This window comes from Planococcus citri, chromosome 5 (assembly GCF_950023065.1).
Source record: "Planococcus citri chromosome 5, ihPlaCitr1.1, whole genome shotgun sequence".
Taxonomy (NCBI): domain Eukaryota; kingdom Metazoa; phylum Arthropoda; class Insecta; order Hemiptera; family Pseudococcidae; genus Planococcus; species Planococcus citri.
The window spans coordinates 50,517,287-50,541,421 of NC_088681.1; the positions used below are offsets into that span (position 1 = coordinate 50,517,287).

The 24,135-nt window shown below is 35.7% G+C and overlaps 1 protein-coding gene across 3 annotated transcripts in view; it reads right to left on the reverse strand.

Moving 5' to 3' along the window:
* pan (pangolin) overlaps window positions 1-24,135 on the reverse strand; it is a 286,631-nt gene that overhangs the window by 177,449 nt on the left and 85,047 nt on the right. For all 3 annotated transcript variants that reach the window (XM_065369040.1, XM_065369038.1, XM_065369041.1), the window contains exon 3: window positions 19,271-19,374. In XM_065369040.1, coding sequence (XP_065225112.1) covers window positions 19,271-19,374 — 104 coding nt within the window. The remainder of the gene's footprint in view (window positions 1-19,270; window positions 19,375-24,135) is intronic.

A 24,135-nucleotide genomic window follows, 5' to 3' on the forward strand; every position in this document is an offset into this window, starting at 1 on the left:
TCTGTGCGAGAAGTCGATTTTGCTCGTCCTTGACACTTTCCAAATTCAAACAGTAATTTTAGAAAAATTTTAGAAAAAGCTTTTGAAAATCCATAAGTCAACAAGATTCAAAGTTGGAATTATATTTTCCATTTTTGGGAAGTTTTTGATCTAAAAAATTGAATAAAACTGTTTTAAGAGCGATTTTATTTGAAACTTTTACATGAAATAAATTTTTTTCGAACAGTGTGAACTAATGAGAAAAATATCCTTCATTTCAGCCCCCACACATCAACAACAACTAGTTTTTGACCATTCTGAAGCCTCCAGTAATTTTGTAAAGGCCAAAAATGAATCGAGAGCTGGTATACAATAAGCACTGACCAACGTTATAGGGGTCGATGTTCATTTTTTGAGCGTTCTAGAGCAATTTGAAACTCCAGGAGAAATTTAAGACTCACTGGAGGCTACAAAACAGTCAAATTGAGATTGTTTTCGAGCCTTGTGGTCGTGTAGACACACTAGAAAATACATTGACGAAAAGCCCGCTAGCTGTGTACCCACTTTTATTGAGAATATTTCAAAATTGTTTTTCTGGAATTTACAAATTGGTCAAAAAGCACTGTTGGATTCACACTTTTGGAATTTCGAGATACCCACTTAAAACGGTCAAAGGTAAACCCAATACTAACCGACCAAAGATATAAGTACATACTTGAGTTCATTTTTCGCCTTCCAGAGAGATTTGAAAGTCGAAAGGAGAAAATGTTCAAAAATTGCTGCAGGCTCCAGAATCACCAAAACTGCTAGTTGTTGATGTGTGAGAATTTAATGGAAGGAACTATTTGCATTGGTTCACTTCGTTCGACAAAATTTACGTTTTCACGAAAAAGCTTTTAAAAATGCCCCTATAAAACACTACATATTATTTTTTGATTTATTTTAAACTTCCAAAAATTCTTCAAAAATCCAAAAGTGGACTTTTAGCTCCTAAAATTTTGATTACGGGGGTTTTAGGACATGCTATTTTAATCTATCTTGGTTTCGTTCAAATCAAAGATAGTGAGTTCAAAAGATTTCCTTGTTAGAATCACTCAGAACAATGCATTTCTTCGTAACCCTGACCTCAAAATCATTCAAATTGATCTTAGCAATTATTGATGCCACAATTTTTTTTTTTTTTTTCAAAATGATTGGCGGTAATTTGAAAAAGGGATTCACTCGATCATTCCCAACATTTCTATAAACTATTTCAACTCAATTGGAAGTACAGAATGCAGAGTTATGAATTTCCTTATAACACTTTATACTCAAAATCATTCAAACCAATTCAATAGAAATTTTCAAGTTACACTGATTTTACATAATATAATTTCAAATTCTTCATTATTCGCCCACGCCCTTTGACCACATCCAGCGCCAAAAAAAAAAAAATTCCAAAATTCATTACTCATCAAACTCGTGCCTACCTATCCAATTTCCAATAATTTAAACCCCATACGTACACTCGTACAGCCTATATGTACATAAATCACACAAAACCCGATCTAGATCCATCCAAACCACTTCAATCAATCAAACCAACACCTGTAATACTTCTAGCACGTTGCTCGTTTCATTTTCTCGCATATCCGGATACCACAACCCCTGCAGCAATCCGAATCCAAACACCACTCCCATCACCTATCTCATCCCTTACTCTATAATCCTTCGGTTAATCTAAAACAAACGAACGTTAAATTACTACTTGGCCGCGTACCTACGTATAAGAACGTGCTTTGTACCTTAACACCTTATACTCGTAGCTGAGCGTCTACACTCCATACTCCATATAGTCAGACAGTATACGCGGACCAAATACCTATTATCAAAGCTGGTACGCGCTCGTTGGAGCGTAGTACATCGTGTAAAATCGTTATGATCAGGCGTGAAGATGAGTATGTGGCTGTGGCGATGATCGAACGCCTCCGAAGCTATCATATTAGGTGTCCGGGGAAACCTCCATATAACACGGCCGGCCTTCGGGATATTTAAAAAACGTGACGTGATCTAAAAGTGCAGAGAGCGAGTGTACGTACCTTGATCAAATGCACTCAGCTTCGAAGCTAAAATAAGACCGAAGAAGACGACGATATACCTACGATGCAACTTTTATCGTGTGAACATTACGTACCATAATAAATACTTATCTGGTACCTCGGTCCGATAAACGATTCATTAATTCGTTAATTTCGGTCATCTCGCAGGATCACCTCAACATCCATCCAACCATAAAAAAGGGACGCAACTTTAGCTATGGATGTTTTCGTCAAAAAACCATCCTCGCGCACTCGTCGATCGATGATCGTCTCATGTACTTAGATGAGAAAAGAAAACACCGCTCTCGGGGTCGCAGCGGAAAACGCGCGCATTACTCAGACATCTAATTAGCATACAATTGATATATTTTAAAATACGATCGAAGCTATGTCGTCGTCTTCGTATGGAATTCCAGACAATCGTATCCAGAAGCCTTACAAATGGCAGCCTGCTGCCCTTACCCAGGCTGTAAGCCAGACTTCCCTCGTTTTCTCTCTCGCGAATCTCGTCCTCCTCAGTATATACAGTATAGCGAGCCATGCAATATATAAACTCAAACACTCCGTGGGAGGTTGCATTCGTCACAAAGCTTCTCCGGCAACTTGGACTAGATCGATTCACCGCCATTGCCGATGAAAATATTTTCTCTAACGCATTTACCTTTACATAAAGAGTAAGAATAATTCTCACAGAGCAAAGAGTACTCCGATATTTGGCTCGGGCTTCTTGAAAATTACCCATCTCCGCGTTTCTCCGAAATCGCTCCATTTTGCAACGATTACCCTCTCGAGGCCGAGATAAGGGTAATTTTTCTACCACCATTGCACATCTTTTATAGATAAAGGTACTTGGAGTTATCTTTTGTTAAATTTTTGCGCCGCCACAGAGCAAATTCCCCTCTTTGGTCGGCTCATATGCTGTACCTGAGCAGAGCACTTCACCAGGACGATGTCAACTCTCACGTACATATTGGCTTCCAGTATATCTTTCGGTCTAACTCTGCGATACTCTGTACTCGTTGCCGCTTCATCTCCTCCGTCGTCTTCTTGTTCGTATCCATACACAACCATTTACCATACCATACCTCGTCATCTTTCCAACATACTCGCGGTACCTCGCTCGGGGATCTCTCACTATGTAGTACTTAACTAGCGCACTCGTCTACGCGTTCGTTGAAACAAAGAAGTTAATATATTAGCTGCTACGTGCCTAATCTATTGCGACGATGATGACGACGACTCCTCCGCGACTCTTCACTCTCCAAGTTATATTACCTTTTTTCTCTTTTTTTACTCCTCGAGTCTCTCCTCACTCTCTCTCTCTCTCTCTTTCTCACACTGCGCTGCACATCACAGCTTTTCACTCATACTTCTAGGTTCGGTACCTCTCTTCTCTTTTTTTTTTTGCCTCTCGATGTACGTACTTTATAAAACACACGTGCCTACGTGCTACGGCGTGCATTCTTTCGCGTATCGTAACGTTTAAGTACCGCAATGGCGCCAACTTTTAACCGCTTTCTTTGGCGAAATTTTTTATCGACTTAATTGCCCAATTAACCAGTAAACTGGAGACCGATTCGCCATATGCTGCGACACTGCCCTTGTCGCGAGTAGAGTAATATACTCGCGTATTCATCGCTCGAACCGCCAATACGATTGCTTCCGCGTCAAGTCAATCGAGCGAAGGTCGTATTTCGTACATGTATGCAAAAAGGTGACCGAAAAATTGACTCCTTCCGAACAAATTGGCGCCAGTCAAAGGTGTTCGGAGAATACAGAGTGTGTGATTTTGGATTTCTAACTACGACTGATTCTAGACCTGCATCGTAAAAAATTTCAAAATCTCGTAAGTAAATTATTGATTACTTTGCAGTACGAAAGATACTTTGAGGTAAGTACATGGATGGTTCTTCGAACGACTGGCTGAGTTTGGATTCAAATTAAGCACGTATTGAAGGTCACAGAAACTGAACTTGGAATTATTTTGTTGTTTGAGAATCATTTCACAAGTTTACGTAATTAAGCTATGCAGTTAAGCAACACTGCAGATATTTTTGAGAAAAAAAAGAGAGACAAAATTCTTTCACTTCAAAGTTTGAATGGCAGTAATTTTGAAAATTTAATCTTGCAATATTGGATATTTCTTGTAACCTTTGAAGATTGAATTTATTGTGAGGGAAGATGCAATTTTGGTAATTTGTGGTAATTTTCCATAATTCACGGTAAATCTGGAAAATTTCACAAAAATTGCAAAAAAACTGCCTGAAAAAGGTTGAAAAAAAATGATTAAAAAACACCAAAAAAACATAAAAAGATACCATTTGAAAACATGTTTAAACTTGGAAGCAAAGAAATAACTCCAAAAGGGCAAGAACTTGAAAATTAATAAAACAAATTTTTAAATAATTATAATTTTACAAATTTGTGGAATTTGACGAAAATTGCGGTAAAGGTGTTCAAACAGTAGGTATAAGGTATGAAAATTCAACAGAAAAAAAAACATGAAAAAACCAATGAAAATGATCCAAAATGAAATGAAGTTTCGGTAATATTTAGGAGAAGCGTTGAAAATAATCATGTTGAATGGTAAAAGAGTCAAAAAAAGGCATAAAGATGAATTACAACCCAAAGAAAAAAATTTTAAAACTCAGAAATTTGTAAAAATTTGTCTGAATTTACACGGAAAAGCGCTGAAAAGATGTTACAAAAATTAAACTCAAAAAGGGCGTCAAACTCAATAAACAAACTCTACCAAAAAAATCATGAACATCTCAAAAATGTGTAAAATTTTGCATAAATAGGTAGCATGAAAAAGTGTTAAAAATACGTGGAAAGATTTATAAAAACACGAAAACAACATATAAAATCGACGAAAATTGACACATAATGACGAAATTTCATGTAAAATTTGGCCAAAATTGCATGAAAAAATGTTGACGATGTTAAAATGGCATCAAACTCCAAAAACATTTTATCAAATGGAGTCAGCAAGCTGAAATTTACTTCGCGAACTAATTTCAACACGACATGAAGTCGACTGCATGGTGGTTTCAAATGGTTTTGAAGCTTCCAGCTACTTTTTGGAAATTTCAATTTTTTAAAAAACGTCGTACAACCTTTGAAAAAGTCGCTGGAGCCGGAGGCAGCAGTCGGCTTCGTAGCGTATTGAAATTAGTTTGCAAAATGAATTTTGGCTTTCCATTTCCATTTGATGAAATTTTGGGAAAGTTCAAATGTCAAAAATCTACTGGAGGTTCCAGTTATTTTCAAAAAATCGCTGGAGGCTCCAAAACGACTTGTAATCCACCTGCACTCGGCTTGAATTTCGGCTTTCCCACTCCATTTGATCAAATTTTGTGGGAATTTCGGCTTTCAAAAATCTGCTAGAGGCTCCAGAACTGCTCGCAACGGGTTGAAACAGTTTCCAATCGATTTGGCGTGTCGAAAATAGGGTATATCCCAAATTTCAGCTTTCTCGGTTAATTTGGTAAAATTTTGATTTTTCCCCTCATTTTTGGCCTAAATTTGATTTTCAAAAATTCACAAAAAATCGAAAAAGTCACATTAGCACTTGAAATTTTGACAGGTGAAATTTTTGCCTGATCATTCGATCTACCTTTATACGGTTCAAAAAATGTCGCGCAAGTCCTATGTTGGAACGCAAAATCTGCGATTTTGGCTGACCTGTCAATAAAAATGGCCACCATTTTGTGAGTAGGGCTACTTTTTTTTTAGGACAAGGGCTAGAAATGTTTCTTAGGACTTCCCCTTTAAGAAAAAAGTTGTCCCGCTCCGCGCTGGATCGACCGGGGGGGGGGGGGGGGTGCAACAGATCTTTCTACGGGCTTCCCGACCAACATAATATATACTTTGCTCTCATTTCTCAAAATTTTGGTCACTTTTTTGCTATTTTTCAGTCTCTAAAGTCACTAAAAAATAATTAAATTGAAGTGGATTTCATGCCTGAATTTGAATTTTTTGAAGTTGTCTTCCAATAATCATCCACCATATTCTGAAAGATTCCAAATTTGGGGGGGGGGAGGGTGAAATGTGATCAAAAATGATTTCCTTCTCTTTTACTTCATGTTTACTCCTTCTCATCTCAGGTGCTCTTACTTTTTAAATTAGTTCATTTTCGAAAATTCTAAAAACCTGCAAAAAATTTAGATGCTCAATTGCTCATGGTTCGATTTTTACCACAATTTTTGCATTTGCAGCTAAAATGAGCACCAGGGGCCCAAAAATCCCAACAAAGTCAAGTTACGATATACGTAGAAAAAGAGCAGACTAGTCAATTTATTGGCAGGTTTATTGAGACGAGAGATGGGAGTTTTCTTTCCATTAATCAGGATTCGAATTTACTCGTATATTGCTCGAGGTATTTTTTCCGCTCGTTACCAATGTACGGCGCATATTTTTAGACTACTCGGTCATTAAATAAATGCTGATAACGAAATTAATTATCAATCGCCGAAATCGTTTCATATCAACGATAAGCGAATTAAACTGTGCGTTAAATGATTTCTAATAGGAACGACGCCACACGTACCTAAAATAACACGATTATAGCGCAATTTAGAGAGAAGATTTACAATATTCGCCATCTCGTATACCTCGATGCTCGTATATCAGACGAGCCATATGCAGACGATATTTACTGAAAATTTATTAACCGTAAAAGATTATTAATTTTCACTTTTATCTGAGCGTACGATACCTTCGTGTATTCATTTACGCGTATCTACAATCTCTTCTTATACGAATAGCTGGTCTAGCTGAGTTTCGTAATCACGCCGATGAAATTTACGCGCCAAAAAAAATTTCCCGGGAGTGAAAAATTACGTATAGATAGAGACAGAGAGACAAGACAAGACAAGACGCGCAGACAGTTAGTAAATTTAGTAACCCCTTGTAAAATTTTAAAATAAACACAAAAAATAATTAATGCTTAGTGAAATGATGGATATTAAGTGTCAAGAGAATCGGGTTTGTTCAGGCCGAACAAACAAGCTCCAGTTGGAGAAGAGAGCGCGATCGCGTTGGTGATTAACGAGCGCGCCGCAGACCGGAGAAGTGCCCATAGAAAACGCGCTAACCGGTGGTAAAGAGACGCGAAGAGCGAGTATTGTTATGCGGCGGATTAGGTATGTGGTGGCATATCCATACCTGCCTTTTGGACACGAACGCTTATACCACATTGTAACCTTGAAAAATCCAGTTAGCCACGGTCCATTCTCCAGTTCACGGCTGATATTCTCTGCTTTACTCTTCGGATATCTTTCTCGCTCTTTTGCGTTGACTTACTCTCACTTATCTGGATCTCTCTCTCACTCTGTCTTCGTCGTGCTTATATACTCGTATCTGGACTTGGAGAGGTGTGCGTATGTGTTGGTGTAAGTATTACGATATGTACTCTTACATCTTTCTAATGTACGAGACTTACGAGATAAAACTACGCGAACTGCTACTCGGCTTCGAAATCACTTCTTTTTTTTCCACCTCCTTGTGTAGGTATATTAATATTATTGTATTATGTTCTTATATCGAGTGTGTTGGTGCGTATGCATTGAGACAAGCGTGCAATTGTGTGGTAAACGTTTATTACTTCGATTGTTCGAGTTTTTTACCTCTTCGTCAAGTGTAAGTGGTTGTACGAATAGGTAAGATGCTGTAACCGCGCGAAAAGTGCATTCTGAGGATTTGCAGTTGGGCTTTTTCGCGCCTTTTTCGAGCAAATTTTGAGGAAGTTCGTGCAGCTCATGGTGCCTGTTGATCTGACTGAAGTTTTTCGTGTCTTGGAATACTTTTTTAGAGCATTAAGAATCGTCTTTTTATCAAAAATTACGAAAAGTCATATTTCTTGTGCTCGAAATAGTCATGAAGTACAAAGTATTCCAAAGATTGCTTCTGTTATTCTCGCATAAAAATTCAAATTGAAATAAATTTTCCGAAATTAGCTTTGAATTTCATAAAATTACCGTCAACTAGCTTTAATTACTTGCGATTACCGTAAATTACCAACAATTACCACAAATTACCGGTAATTTTTGGTAAATTACCAGTATTTACGAACAATTACCAAAAGATACCGGTAATTACCACAAATTACCAGGATTTAAAAATCACTGCAAATTACAAGTAGCCATTAATCGATCACTAGAAATTCACGGTAATTACCAGAATTTTTCTGTAATTACCATGAATTACCGGTATTTACTGCAGATTTTCAAAGATTACTGCAAATTATCAGCACTGTCTTGAAAATTACTTCGAATTGGAAAAAAATCGGAAATGTAAAACTGTTTCTTGCAATTATTTTTGCCTGTAAAATTTCACCAAACTTTCATTTCATGCTGGAGGCTCCAGAACTGCTCAAAACGGATTGAAACAGTTTCCAATCGATTTGGCGTGTCGACAATAGGGTGTATCTCAAATTTCAGCTTTCTAGGTCAATTTGGTGAAATTTTGATTTTTTCTCTCATTTTTGACCTGCATTTTGATTTTCAAAAATTCACCAAAAATCGAAAAAGGGCACTTTAGGATTTGAAATTCGGACAGGTGATTAATTTTTTTTAAAATGATGATTGATCATTTTCTAAAATTTTGCACTTTTTTTTTACACGACAAATCTTTAAAAAAAAGAGACTTTGCCTTTTTCGCCAAAAGTGACAAAAGTGACTTGAAAGTGAAATCAGTGACTAAGTCACCTTTTTAAGTGACCGGATTTCATGCCTGCAAATTGAATACTCAAACATATTCAAAATTATGAATCAAAAAAACGAAATCTTTCCTTCCAAATTCTCATCATTCCTGGTAGGAGTCGAAAATGTGAACAAAAATTCAAGAAATCAAATAATATGGAAATGTCAGAATATCAGAACAAATTTGTGCCCCCGAAGAATGAATAGTGCGATATTTTAAAACAATAGTTTCAATACCAGGATACCTAACGTAGACAGACGTACATAGAAAATATGTACAACGTCGTCATAATAGCTCTGGCCAAAACGACCTCTATCCCCTTGGAAAATTTTTGTCGATGATATCGAACGAGTAAGTAATCACGTGTTCGTCGCATTTCTACGAGCACGATGATACATACCAAAAAATGTACACTCAATTAAAGTACCACCACATTCGCAAATATGAGAATATCGCGTATCTCGAGTTCTCACTGCATTTGCAAAAATTTGCTTACGAGTACAAAATACACATCTACTCAACTCAACTCATCTATGTATATCTATTGGGATACACGAATCGAAAAATTTGCACGACGTCGTAGAAAAATGATAATTTGTTGGAATGCGGGTGTCTTCCTGGCATACGACATACGACCTGAATAAGGGAAATTCTAAAGCATCCTTATACAATGGGTGAAATATGACCACCGATGAGTACGACGTATAGTCGTCTATACATGTAGTCGAGATGTTGGCATGAAAAATTTCAAACGCGAAAAAATTAGTTCGATTAAGCTGAGTATTGAAATTTTGCGAACGCGCATCGTACGCCCGCATTCTCCACTCGAACGCGTCCATCATCGTAATTGAACGATATAATTTATCGAATGAAACGATTAGTCGACAGAATTTTTCACGTTTAGGGGACGCGACTAGGTCGTATGTAGTTGACAGTCTACGAGATTCTTTTATTTTATTTCAATTTTAGCCTATACGACTCAGTAAGATCGCAATACCTACCTACATTCAATTGCATATCAATTTTTTTCCCTCAAATTTTCAAACATTGAACTTTCAAAAGCTGAGAGGAGAAGGAGGCCGGTTCACGAATTAGGGTCGTCTTTAATAAATGCACATCATACAGGAAGATTAAAAAAGTCAAATTGTGAGGTGGGTGGGAAGGAGAAGAAAATGTCGAGAGATAACGACGTAGTATAAGTTTCAAGTCCTACAGCAAGCACACAAATTACGTAGACAAACGAAAGAACAAAAAAAAAAATCAAACAAGAGAAGAAAAAAAAAGAGTACAAGACTTACATAGGTGCTAATCGCGACCTCAACATTTTCCTGTTATTTTATATTGTGTATTTTATCTTTTTTTTGTACAATAATAAAACGAAAATTCTTGATTACGAAGAGAGCCGAGTACACAATATACATTCGTACTATACGCAACACGATAGCGATTATCTTAATTAGGATTGCTATATGCACTATTACGCGGCTCTAATTGCGGAGCAAAGTTTAACGAGCGGACTATTTATTACGAGGATGTGAAAAAAAATTTCTTCGAGAAGGTGTAAGTCGAATGTTTGGAAATACCGACCGTGATGGGTTGGAAATGTTGACGAAAAAGGCTGGAAAAATTTTCAACGCTGATAGAATGATGACCAGATTTAAGGTTGAGTTGAAGAAAATAAAATTTCCAAGACTTCTTTTCTGAAAAATTGAAAATTTCTGTAAAAGAGTACTTATACAACTTTGAAAAGTTCTGCAGTTTCCAGCAGATCTTTGAAATTTACGATTTTTACAAGATTTTACCCATAAAAGTTGAAATGCTGAAATTCACTACCATATACTTAGACATCGTAATTCCAACAAGCTGAGTCCATTGGAGGTGATCTGAAGCTATTCTGGACACCTCCAGCCATATTTCGGAAAATCACAATTTTCAAAAAGTTCCATAAAAACAGCTTGAATTAATTTTTTGATTTTTTTGTGAATTTCTGAAGATTATTGGGACAAAAATGGGGGAAATCAAAATTTCACCGAATAAACACTGAAAGGTATAAGATTTTTTTATCTACCTTATCTTCGGCCCCTGGAAACGATTGGAAATGGTTCCGATTCGTTTTGGACAATTTTGGAGCCTCCAGCAGATTTCTAAAAGCTTTTTTACTACATACATACATAGTACGATCCTAATTAGAACATGCTGAGTCGAATAGAACTAGTTTCAAGCCATTCTGGAGCTTTTACTTGTATTTTGAAACATCAAAATTTTCAAAAAATTCCATAAAAACCGTCCACATGAAATTTTTTAATTTTTGGCGAATTTTTAAAAATCCAAGGCCCAAAATTTTTGATCCCCTCAAATCTATTAGAAACTTGACCAACAAACCAGAGATTTGGCATGAATCCATTTTTGACCCCAGCACTCAAATTGATTAGAAACTGATTCGAATTTTGGGCAATTCTGGAGCCTCCAGCAAATTTCTGAAAGCTGACATTTTCACAAAATTACACTTTTTTTACTCGTACGATCCTAATTAGAACATGCTGAGTCGAATGGAACTAGCTTCAAGCCCTTCTGGAGCTTTAACTTGTATTTCAAAACACCAAAATTTTCAAAAAAATGCCATAAAAACCGTCCCAATCAAATTTTTGAATTTTGGCGAATTTTTAAAAATCAAGGAGCCAAAAAATCCAGAAAAAATCAAAATATCCTCAAATAACCAACAAAGCTGGGGTTTGGCACGAATCCATTTCTGACCCCCTCAAATCGATTAGAAACTGTTTCGAAATTTTGAGCAGTTCTTGGAGCCTCCAGCAGATTTTTTATAAAGTTGAAATTACAACTTAAAATTTTTCCCAATGAAGTTGGAAAACTAAAAATTCATTTTAAACCTCAATTTCAACATGCTGAATTTGATTGGAGGCGATTTCAAGCCATTCTGGAGCCTCTAGTCATATTTTGAAAATTTGTCTAAATCAATTTTACCACGAGTAAAATTGACTGCAGAAGCTTGTAAATAACACACTACACTGATTAGTGATTACGCACAATTTTTTCAAAATCGGGATCCACCAGTCGAAGCTGTATATTATTTTTCTAATGATTTCCACAACATTGAAAATATTTTTATAAACATAAGATTCTGAATCGACAGAAACCGATTTTGGAAAATTTTAGTGTATTTAATCGGTCAAATGAGTCACAAACAAGGTTTCACGAGCTGAAGTTCATTTCGATAGATTTTACGACTTTTTTCGGTGGGGGAGGGGAGAATTCACAAAAAATTTATGGAGGCTCCAAAACGACTTGAAACCGCTTCAAATCGACTCAGAAAATTGAAATTGAGATAGAAAGTGAATATTATTATAGCTTTCCAACTTCATTTAGCAAAATTTTGAAGGAAATTTCAGGTTTCAAAAAATTTGTTGGAGCCTCCTGAACTGCTCAAAATAGCTCGAAACCGTTTTTCAATCAAATTCGGGGATCAAAAATAGGCAAAATACCAAACTTCAGCTTTTTTTCAATTTTTGAGTCGAAGATTTTCAAAAATTTTCCAAAAATCGAAAAATGTATTTTAGACTTGAAATTTTGACTGGTGGAGTATTTTGCATGCTCTTTCGATTTAGCTGAATCCGGTTCAAAATTTTCTACAGTTCATTTTTTCCTGTTTTGACTTTTCTCTCACACTAAGTATTCTCTTATGGGGCCTTTTTACGACTAAAACAATGCCTAGCTCTCATCTCCAAAATGGTTTTAGATGGTTTCTAACTCATAAGCTAGGTCAGAAAAAATATTAATCAGGAACACAAACCAAGCTCGAGACGAGGAAAGAAGTGGGAAAAAAATAGAAAAAGAAGCACAGAACCGCCGTCACGAATACGTGCTTATTACGAGCTACTGCAACACGTCGTCGTCACCGTCATCTTCATCGTCATCATCATCTTTGGTCGATGCAAGCACAGGCGACAGTGGCTGTGGTGGCTGCAAAGACCATCACGCGGTAGCAGTGGTAACGATAACCCAAGTCTATGATGGATACTATTACTCGGTAGTCGTTTGTACATATTTTTTACCATTACGCATGCCTATACAGATATACTCTGGTACATATTACACGGCCATGTATATGCTCTACAGAGAGTACCTATAGGTACATGTACAGAGCGTACACGTACATATTATATAGCTCATTTAGAGGCGAGTATAATGTTCGTCTCGCATTCGTAACGGCTTCGGTTGTGTTGAGCATCTACACGAAATGAATTTCGCGTACACTCGTAAAAATGGTCTTGGTCGTCGTCGCAATTACTTTACATAGCTACCGTATAGAATTCTTAGCGTAAAGGTCATGTCGTCGGTATAGCGAGAGAGATATGTATAAGGTAGGGTATCGTACGTTGCTGAGAGAGAGATCGAGGCTGTGAGATAAATAGAATGATCGTTAAAAGGAACCAGCAACCAGTTAACAGAAGAGATGGCTATGTATCAAGGTAAAGAATGTACTCTTTGGGGTTCGATGTCGCTGCATTGCTGTTGCATCTATTGTGATGGGATGAGAAGTTGCAAAAATTCACCATTTCGAAGGCTTTACTCGTAATTGCTTTCTTCACCCTGCTTTACTCCATCTCTAAATAATTACTCGATTAGTACGAGGTACCTACATTTTTATGAGGCTGTAAACATCGTATGAAAATCATATTGGCAGAAAACCTGGCCAAATTTGCCAACCAAGTACAACCGGACCAGTATTACGCCAAAGGTCTGCAGTAGGCGTCGATCATTAACGTAGCGTGACTCTTGAGCCAAGTTAATTAGCGCAGGAGACCAGCACACGCGCAATGTGGCGCTTTAGCCAGCTTATCAACTGGGCAATAAAAGCTCTCGTTAGGTAGGGGGACAGCTCACCATGCGTGGAAAATGGTATCGACGTTGAGGCATTTTTTAACGCCTTGATCGACGTCCACCAATATATGGTGAAATTGGCGCCAAGACAGAATAATTGCAGCGTAAGTGCGGCGGCGGCTGCGTCAATATTATACTCGTTACTCGTAAAATACAAATTAACAGGGCGACAAAAATTATAGTATATAAAAAGTTCTATTGTGCAAACGTTAATTAATCGGCGGCGACCTGGGTCTTTTGCTGTGAGGTGAGGAGAAGCATGGAGGAAGCATGTAAGACGACGGAATCGTAAAATGTCATTTTAGCGCGACCGATTCAAGTGCATGCAGACGATGCAAATCGTATGGCTCGTACTGATCAAGTCAGCGAAGAGCTGGGCAGTCGAGATGTACTTTACAGTCACCTTTGAGTGTGGGCATTGGACTTGGAGTTAGGAGTGGAGTGTTTGAGAAAGCATAAGGACCATTATTGGTTTTCCTGCTCGCTCTTTTTTTGGAAAATATCGCCTCATCAATCTGTGCAATGGCTTCTCCATGGCTAGTTCCATTACCTACCACTTTAGCATCATTCATCTTCGATCTCATTTGAAAAACGTAACCAAACAAACTTCACAACCGAAACGGAATTAATTATTCTTCGAATTGTCTCGAACGATAAGATCAAACGTCTAATACCAGTCTGGAGGACATGTCCACTCGCCATCTCCGCTTCTCTGTCTCCTTTTCTCGTATATTCTTTCACAGTTCGATACATATACCTATACTCTAGGCTACGAGTAATTCGTGCTAACACATGGCAGGGATACGTCCACACAAGAGAAGCAGAAGTGAAGAAAAAAAAACCATACACACAAACCAGTCGAAGGCTGTCAACGTTCGCATAAAATCCAAATTTCATAATTCGCGTCGCAAATGTCACGTCTGCGTGTACACAGCAGTCATATAGCCTCAACAGACTTGTTTATAAATGTTGAATTTGAAAAATCCTCTCTCGGTTGACTAAGTAGTTTGACATCACGTGCCGTCTCGGTTGCCATTTTTTGCGCCCCCCTTTCGCCTTCGTCTGAAGCGATACGTGCCGGTGGGTATATTTTTCTCAAATATCCGCGACGCCGACGCGCATTTCACGCTAATAAAACGCGTCGATGATTTCGATTGAAAGTGACCGCGTGTAATGGGATATTGTCTTACGGTTATATGCAGTCTATATCTTATTTAATGATACCTACTGGTAACTTGAGTAAATTGCCATCACTGGAATGTCTATATATAGGGAAAGGTGAATCTAATCAAATTGACGACTTGATTAAAAGTTGCAAAATAACACAACATTGGAAATTTTGCTCAAATTTACTGAGATTTGTAAGGTTTTGCTGGTATTTATAGGAAAAATGAAGATAAGTGGACAACTTGAAATGAGCAACTTTATTATCGCGGTGTCAAGATGAAAAATAAGATAGGTCTTGAAGAAAGTGAAAAGCAATCTGCACTGATTTCATCTTTGCAAGAATCAGGCATGCACCAGTGCTTTTGCAATTTTTGAAAACAAATCAAAATTTTTTCGAAAATTAAAAACTTCCTTTTTATTTTTCCAGCATTGCTAAGAATTCCAGATTTTCATGTCGAAATTGCCAAACAACAATTCCATTTATGTCATTACAAAAAAGTTTGCCGTTTTGCCAAAAATACCTGAAAATTTTTTTGTTGTTTTTTTTTTTGCAAAACTTGCCAACAAATCTATAATTTTTTTGCAATATTTCTCAAAAAAATTGGAAGTAAGTATTTGTCAAAATTCCCAAACAGATCGACCTGTTTATTAATCAAAGTTGCAAAAAATATCGTTTTTAGTGCAAAAAACAGTTTTTTGCCAAATTGCCAAAAAATGTGTTTTTTTTTAATTTTAAAGAACTCAAAAATACCTGAAAATTTTTTTGTTTTTTTCCCAAAAAATGCCAACAGATCTATAATTTTTTTTGCAATATTTCTCAAAAAAAATGGGAAGGAAACATTTGTTAAAATTCCCAGAAAGACCTGGTTTTTTATCAAAATTGCAAAAACTATTGTTTTTAGTGCAAAAAAAACAATTTTTTGCCAAATTGCCATAAAATGTGTTTTTTTTTATTTTAAAGAACTTGAAAATACCTGAAAAAAATTTTTTTTCCAAAAAATGCCAACAGATCTATAATTTTTTTGCAACATTTCTCAAAAAAATAGGAAGTAAACATTTGTCAAAATTCCTAAAAAGACCTGGTTTTTTATCAAACTTGCAAAAAATATCGTTTTTAGTAAAAAAAACAGTTTTTTGCCAAATTGCCAAGAAATGTGTTTTTTTTAAATTTTAAAAAACTCAAAAATACCTGAAAAATTTTGTTTTGTTTTTTTTTTTTACAAAAATTTCCAACAAATTAATAATTTTTTGCAATATTTCTCAAAAAATGGGAAGTAAGCAAATGTCAAAATTCCCAAAAAGACCTGCTTTTTTATCAAAATTGCAAAAACTATTGTTTTTAGTGCAAAAAAAACAATTTTTTGCCAAATTGCCAAAAAATGTGCATTTTTGAAAAAATTTTCTAAAAAATGACTAGATTTTCACCAAAATTCCCAAAAAAGTGAATTTTTTTAAACCAAATTTGTAAAAAAGACGTGCTTTTTTGCAAAAATAGCAAAACAGTTTTTTTTTTTTGTTAAACTTGTAAGAAAGTCTTGTTTTTTTTTTTACCAAAATTTCGAAAAAAACTGTAAATCAAAATGAGGGTCAATTTTCCTCCGGACCCAAGGAAAATTTTAAATCATGGATATACATACCTATTATGTTTTTTGCTCAAGTCAACTCAATGTATAGAGTTTCAAATTTCAAAAAAATCTGACAAAATATCAGAAATTCATTTATGAAAGTTAATTTGAGTATCCAATTCATTGACCCCCCCTCTCCCCTCAAAAGTTTCACGTGAAGTCAGAAAGTCAACAATACTTTCTTCCAAGGTTTCAAAAGTCATTGTGACGCTGATCTTTCCAGTTTTCTTTTTCGTTTTTCCAAAAAAAAAAAAAAAAAAAAAAAAAACACAGGCTTTTGTCAAGATTTATGAACTGCTTTATTTAACTTAAGTTCCAAACAAACCTGCTTTTCGCAAAAATTGCCAAAAAATCACTTTTTGCAAAAATTGCCAAAAATCTTGCATTAATTTTTTAAAATGAATTTTCACTCAAAAAGACCAGATTTCTGCAAAAATTCTCAAACAGTTCTGCATTTTTCATCAAAGTTGCACAAAAAGGCATGCTTTTTGGAAAAATGGCAAAAAAATTATGTTTTCTCTTGAAAATTGAAAAACAGTCCCATTTTTTTTCAAACTTGCAAGAAAATCTTGTTTTTTGTTTTGCCAAAATGGTAACAATAAACCCATAATATATTGCCAAAATTTCCAAAAAAGCCACTTTTAAAAATAAATTTTTCAAAAAAGTTACATATTTTGGATGTTTAAAAATTTACTTTTTTTAGATAAGTAAAAATTTCATAAAAACTCTACATCTTTACCAAAGCACAAAATAATCTGCTCTTTGCAAACATTGCTAAAAAAAATCTGTCACAAAATCTAGTTTTTTCAACTGAACAATTTTCTTCTAAAAAAAGCCAGGTTTCCCAAAAATTCCAAAAAAGCTTGAAGTTTGCCAAAGTTGCAAGAAAGACCGGATTTCTGCCAAACTTGCATTGTCAAGAATGCAAAAAATCCTGATTTTCTTTATTTTTTCGACCTCACCTTGAAATTTTGCTTTTATTTGCATCCAGATACTTTTTTAATAATCCTAAAAGTCCTGACACGTCAAAAAACTATCAATCGCGGAAAACAAATATATTTTCTTCTCCCCCTCCCCCTCCCCACTCCCAAAAAGATGTCCAATGAGAAGCCAGTATCCTATAATCTCCAACTCATGAATTTCAACTTCAAAAGAATCACTGCTGATTAAAATTTGAGTAGGGCAATTTTTTGTAGCCCTCTTACCCCTTTGCCAACTGACTTCCAAAAATATTTGAAACACGAGAGGAGATGTGGAGATCTAGGTATCTTATTTCTAGTTGATTTCATCAAAATCAATCATTTTGAAAAAAAAATACCCTACCCATTTTCCTTCACCTTGAGCCATCTCAAATTTCTCACACAAAACTGAGCAAACGTTCCAGTCTTTGACTTCCAGATACCTTGAAACAATCCAAATCATACTGGATTTCTTCCTAGCATCATTTCTCGATAACAATACCCCAATAAAATCTCATCCATACCAACAACTCTCATTCTCAACTGCAATCCCTCTAGTTATTTTCCATCCAAGTCGTAATTCTTCATTAATCTAATCCTCATTACGAGTAATTCTCGTATAGTACAGCTGCATTCTGGCCAAAACACTAAATCTTATGGAAAGAAAAACCACCTCAAACTCGATCTTTGCCCAATTGTGAATCCAATCTGTTGGCATACCACAAGTCATACTCTTCACAAACTATATACCTATACCTACTCGTATTTGGTAAATTTCAACTGTCTGGTTAAATAAGATAAATATACCCGAATCTGACTCTCGGTGATTCTATGCATTTATCTCTCTCGTTGTGTATCTCTCGCTGTCTCATCGATCCGGTCATCGTATTTCTAATATCGTAGATACACCAGACCGGTCGGTCTAGCTGAGAAAATCCCATCGATGATCCAGCGAACAGAACACTGAACAGGCGCGACGATAATTCTACATTTACACGACATGGACATAGGTACACTTGGCATGGCGTTCACGGTTTTTGTACGTACACATAATCTGCTTCTTTTTTTCCCCTCAAGATTCAGACTACCTGTTTTGCTTTTTTGCGTTTTTTTCGCCTAAGTTTAAAAATGCTGGTCGCGGGTACATGTTTATTGACCATGTATCGTAGGTATCGCGTATCCTCGCAGTTAATTATTCCAATTACAATAAAAATTCGACGACTTTGCGAGCACGCAGAGCGAGAGGAGAGAGAAAGGTTAAAGTAAACAGTTTGACGCGATGTTCATCTGTTTGGCTACCGTTAATTAATAACCTATAGGTATCGATACGATCTTTCTCTCTCGATATATGTACTACGATGATCATGGAGGCCCTACAGAGCCCTAGCAGTGACCATAGAATGTCTAACTATATACAAAACTTGAATTCCGCATATCAATTGTACCTAAACCGGATAATATTTATTACGATCAAATCGCCCGTACAAACACATATCAGACAACTCGACGTCTCTTTAGATTCGATGTGCAAAGCAAAGCAAAGCAGAAAAAACACACCAACATAACGAGCCACACAGTCCATGAGTCCAGTATCGAATTAATGAGTCTAGATAATCTCCGCGCGCCTCCAGCGTGTAGTACGTATGGAAAAAAATGCAAATTAAACGCGAGACTCGGATTCGAATGGAAAAAAATGCAGCGTAAAAATTTACTTCCAGTAGCCAGAGTCACTCTTATCTTTATCTGTTGGTTAATCCCTGCTTGTTCTTCTGCGTACATACCCGAGTATTAAAGTATTTAAGACATGAGCGGTGCAATTCGCAACACTCGTGGTAATAAAAAAAATTTCAAATTCACTTACCATAGACACAGGTAACGATGGCGTGGTACCGTTTGAATACGGATAAGGAGAGACGAGGTAACCCATATTAAAACTTGTGTGTGGTACAGTTGGCTCCGTCTTAACTGTAACAATCATAGAAGAAAAAAAAACACATAAGTAAAAATATGATTATATCATTCTATACTAAAAACTATAATAGAATAATTTAAAAACTGAAAAAAAAACATTACTCCATCGTAATAAGTACAGAGAGAAACAGAGAATCCAGCAACCCTGTCGGTAACCTTATACTCTGCTGGACATTCGTTTCTAGATGCACCAACCAAAGGTAATTTAGTTTTAGGAAAACATGTCGAACGAGAGGGGTAAAAAAAATAAAATAAAAAAATCGTAATTTTTAATCTATTTTGACGGCGCTCATTAACCTGACCACGTTGTTAAATGAACAACTTCCCCTCTTCGGCGCTTTATCCACCTAGATATCTAGTCGGTACAATGGATGTATGGGTGCGGAGGCTGGGGAGGAGGAATTACACATACAGAACCACATTTTAAACAACGACCACAGGCACACTGAATCTCTATAACTTGAACACATGACGAGACTTTATATCTAGGTACCATTCAAGATTTACTCTCAATCTCTCTCTCTCTGTTCAGCTTTATCTCTACATTTATAATGCTCGTCTGTCGTCGACTGTTCCACCCGCAAGCCAGGTCCAGGTTACAAAAAATCGCATTATTAATAAGACGAATACTAATTTAAAATATAAAACATTCCTCTCCTGGATACTTGGCTATAAATATAAATACGAGTATATATCGTACCAAGAAGTATGCTCAAGTCGTACCTCTACACTAATTAAGGTGACAAAACCCCACGATGGGTCAGGGGTCGAGTTGAGATTTCCTAATGTTTTTAGTTCTTTTTATAAGTACTTAAGATTGTTGTCCTGGTCTTCAATTGAGTCTCAATTTCATTCAGACGAAATGGAAGTGGAAAATATGGGAACGAGGAGAAGGGATTCGCATTCATTTTCAGGCCAAAATTCAAATGCTGAAATTTAAGCTCATTTCCCATGAAAATACTTCAGTTCGATCAAAATGAGGTGGCAAACTAAAATTTGATTTATCCATATTTTTGAGCCCACCTCAAATAGATAGAAGATATTTGTAGTTTCGAGCAATCTTAAGAGCCTCCTCCAGTGCATTTTTGGTTTTTCCAATTCTGGATTTACCTACGTACAAATTATCAAAAATCTTTCCTACCAGTTCAAATCTATCTTTCAATCTTTTTTTGTTTGGTGAACCGAAAAATACAAAAAAAATCACCCAAGGCTCCAGAACAGCTCAAAAGAATCACCAGTCGATTTTAAGCGTCCAAAATATACTTAATATAAACCAATTTTCAGTTAATTACCTCAAATCAACAAAATTTTGATTTTTTCATAAAAAATAAGACAGATTCAAATTTTTTAAAATTCGAAAAATAAAATTCAGCTAGTGAAATTTTAGCCCTGATGGTAGATACATTTTAGGATAATCGTTCGATTTTTCATCATCACGTCCAAAAATTTTCCAATAAGTTGAAATATTGGAAAAATTTGTAAACAAAATCCTGAAAGAGATACAAAATTTTGTCTGAACAAACAAACGTTCATCTTGTTGAATGTGACACCAAATAATTTATACGTACATATTTATGCTAATTTATACTTATTAGCATTTTCTTCACTTGTTGTAGGAATTTTTCATGTTTTCGTCTAGCGTAATTTATAACATTCGTAATTTGTGTTTTTGAAATTATTGCTAAAGTTATTGAAAGCCAATGTCTATATTTTTACTCAAAAGTACATAAATATCGTACAGTTATGTGATTAAAATAAAATGAAAAATAGTGTCGAAAAAAATGAAAAATTCAAGAGGCAGATTCTTGAAGAAGGCGAGGAAACAAGTGAGAGAGCAAAGGGCTCTAAATGGTATAAAAAACAGGATAACGTGTAAAGGAAGGACGAGGGGGGGAGATATATTCAAAACAACATTTTCTAAGGTAAAAAGTTTTCTGTATCATTCGAGAAATTGAAAATAATGCTGAGAAATTAAAATTCTGTAAAATAGGAGGACAGCATCAAAACAGAAAATTTTGAAATTTGAATTCAAAAATAGAAAAAGAAAACAGCAAGAATTTTTTGCAATGATCTTAACAAAAAAGCGAAGCTCTTAGAAAGAAAATTTGAATTTTTCAATTTGGAGGGAGGGGGGATGGGGAGGAAAGAAGGGAAGAGGAGAAGAAAGGTTATCGATGTATTTTAACAAAAATTGTTTATTTTCAACGAGAACTCTAAAAATTCTGAAAGAAGAAGAAAATTAATGAAAAATTTAGGCTCCAAAAATGATGAAAAGCAGCCCTTGTTTTCCTTTGAAATTTTAGGAAAAAGGCAGGACAATTCGGCAATTTTTTTTATAAAAAACCTATTTAGGACTTTAAACAAATTTTTTCAGATGTTTTTATTCGGAGGAAGGAAGACGGAATTTTTATAATTTAAATTGTGTTTCAATCAACATTTTTAAATTTCAAAAAACACTTTAAAAAAGAAAAAAAATCAAAATTTTGAAAAAATGAAATGAAAAACCTAATTAAAAATTCTGATTTTTAAAAAAATGAAAAAAGGGACTTTTACTTTGAAATTTTGGCGAAAAAGCAAAGTTTGTTGAATTTTTTGCAAAAATAGAGGCAAATGGTGGGCAGAACGTTGAGCAATTTGGGAATAATGAATCTAAAACTTGATTGAACTTTTTCCCTGCATTCAATTCAAATTTTGGCAATTTTTTTGCTATTTTGGTCAAAGAGTGTCACAATTCCGGAAACTTTGACAAAAAATGCATGTTTTTTTTGTATTTTTTTTTTTTAGCAAAAATGCAGGGTGTTCTGAAAATTTTGGAAAAAAAATGCTTTTATCGCAATCATGGCAAAAAATTAACTTTTTTGACAATTTAAAAAAAAAATCAGGGATTTATTTTCAATTTAGGCAAAGAACAGGATTTTATAAGAATTTTGGCGGGAAAAAGTGTTTTCTAGCGATCGGATCATTTGTGGCAGAAAGTAGAAATTTTGGGAAATTTCCACAAAAACCAAGTCTTTTATTTTGTACTCTGGCATAAAAGCAGCATTTTTCCGCAATTTTGATAAGAATCAGAACTTTTTTGAAATTTTTGCAAAAGTCTGGTATTTTTTCTCCAATTTTGGCAAAAAAAAAATAGTAACCTTCCATAATTTTGACAAAATTCAGACTTTTTTTTTTACAATTTTACTAACAAAAACGTAATGGCCTTGTTTTGCACTTTTGACAAAAAAGCTGGACTTTCTGGCTGTTTAGGCAAAATCCAGTCTCTTTTTTTTTGAAAAGTCAGAAAATAAGATTTTTCAGAAAAGGACAAGAGCAGGATCTACTTTGACGATTTTGACCAAAATAGGACAAAATCAGAACAAAATTACGTTAAACAAGATAACTACAGGACAGTTGGATATCCTGGGTATGGTATTCAATTAACAGAGTGGAATTTTGCCAGCTGAATTCCACAATTTTTTAATAAGTGATTTTTAATTGAATTTTCAAAAATTTTGTTAATTTTTTCATCCAATACTGTGATTGACCATATTTTTTCAAGAAATTCTCAAGCCTATACGCTTCCATTCCCTAAACCCATTCTCTTCCCTTCCCTTCTAAAACTCTCATTTCATTGGAATGGTAATATAATATAATATTATAGAATCTCTTATTTTATTACTACGGGTAGTTAATAAATTTCCACCTCGAAATTGACAAGTTCTCCGGCATCAACCCAGGAGCAGGATTACCGCTCGGTAGAAGATTGACGGTGGCCCCCGCGAACAGAAAGGGGTTATTATTAATTTATTGTTATCGCGGTAATATATTTGTGTTAAAATGTCGGATTTTCGAAACCAAAGACCAAGCAAGGAGGGGGAAAGAGGTCCATTTCGTGGAACCAGAACCCTCTCTAAACCATTTAGTAGACATTGGTTGTTAATAAATACGCGCACACGGAGAGCTACGAGTATATTCATCAGAGAGCTAGTGGCAGCAGGCAGGATAAATAAAAGGGAAATTTTGGTAACTACTACGACCGTGTAACACAAAAGATACACATTACACACGCAGTTGGAATAGAAACAAGATACATACTCGTATAGATGAGGAACACAACTATCGGAATAAGGTGGCTGAGGAAAAGAAAGACGACCACGACGGCGGCGACAACATATTTTGGGTATAATTTCACGCTGTTTCGACATTCCTATAGCTTATAGTACACCTTTTTTACGTGTTTCGCCTCCCTTTGCTGGGGTCAGAACAGGATGAGTTTCTTTGAACGATGCAGCATTTGTGTAGATTCTTATACATATATATGTGATTTCGCGTGGGAGATCTTTTATTTCTCTATTACTTAACGTGCCTTTTTATATTGGCGAAGTTTTTTTTCGGCTCTGCGGGCTCACTCTCTCACTCTGTCTCTCTTATACTCTTATGGATCAGTAAAAGGATATCTACTAGGACGAAAAATGATAAGAGGGATGAAAGGAACAGGAGGAGCGAAGGTGGTATTGTATGCGCGCGGTTCTATTTACATTAGTTAAACCGATAAGGTAACTTTACGCCCTTATTTTCGGTACGTACGAATTCGCGGTGCTGGTGTCAGGGAGCATTTTGCAGGGGTAGATGATACACGCGAGGCGGGATGAAAAAGGAAACCGATAAAAAGACACAGGTCGGATTCAGATCCCCTCTTGGGTATTAGAATTTCAGAAATGGTTCTGGAAATAGGCTGGTGTGTGTGTCTATTTACCATGTCTTTTATTCGAA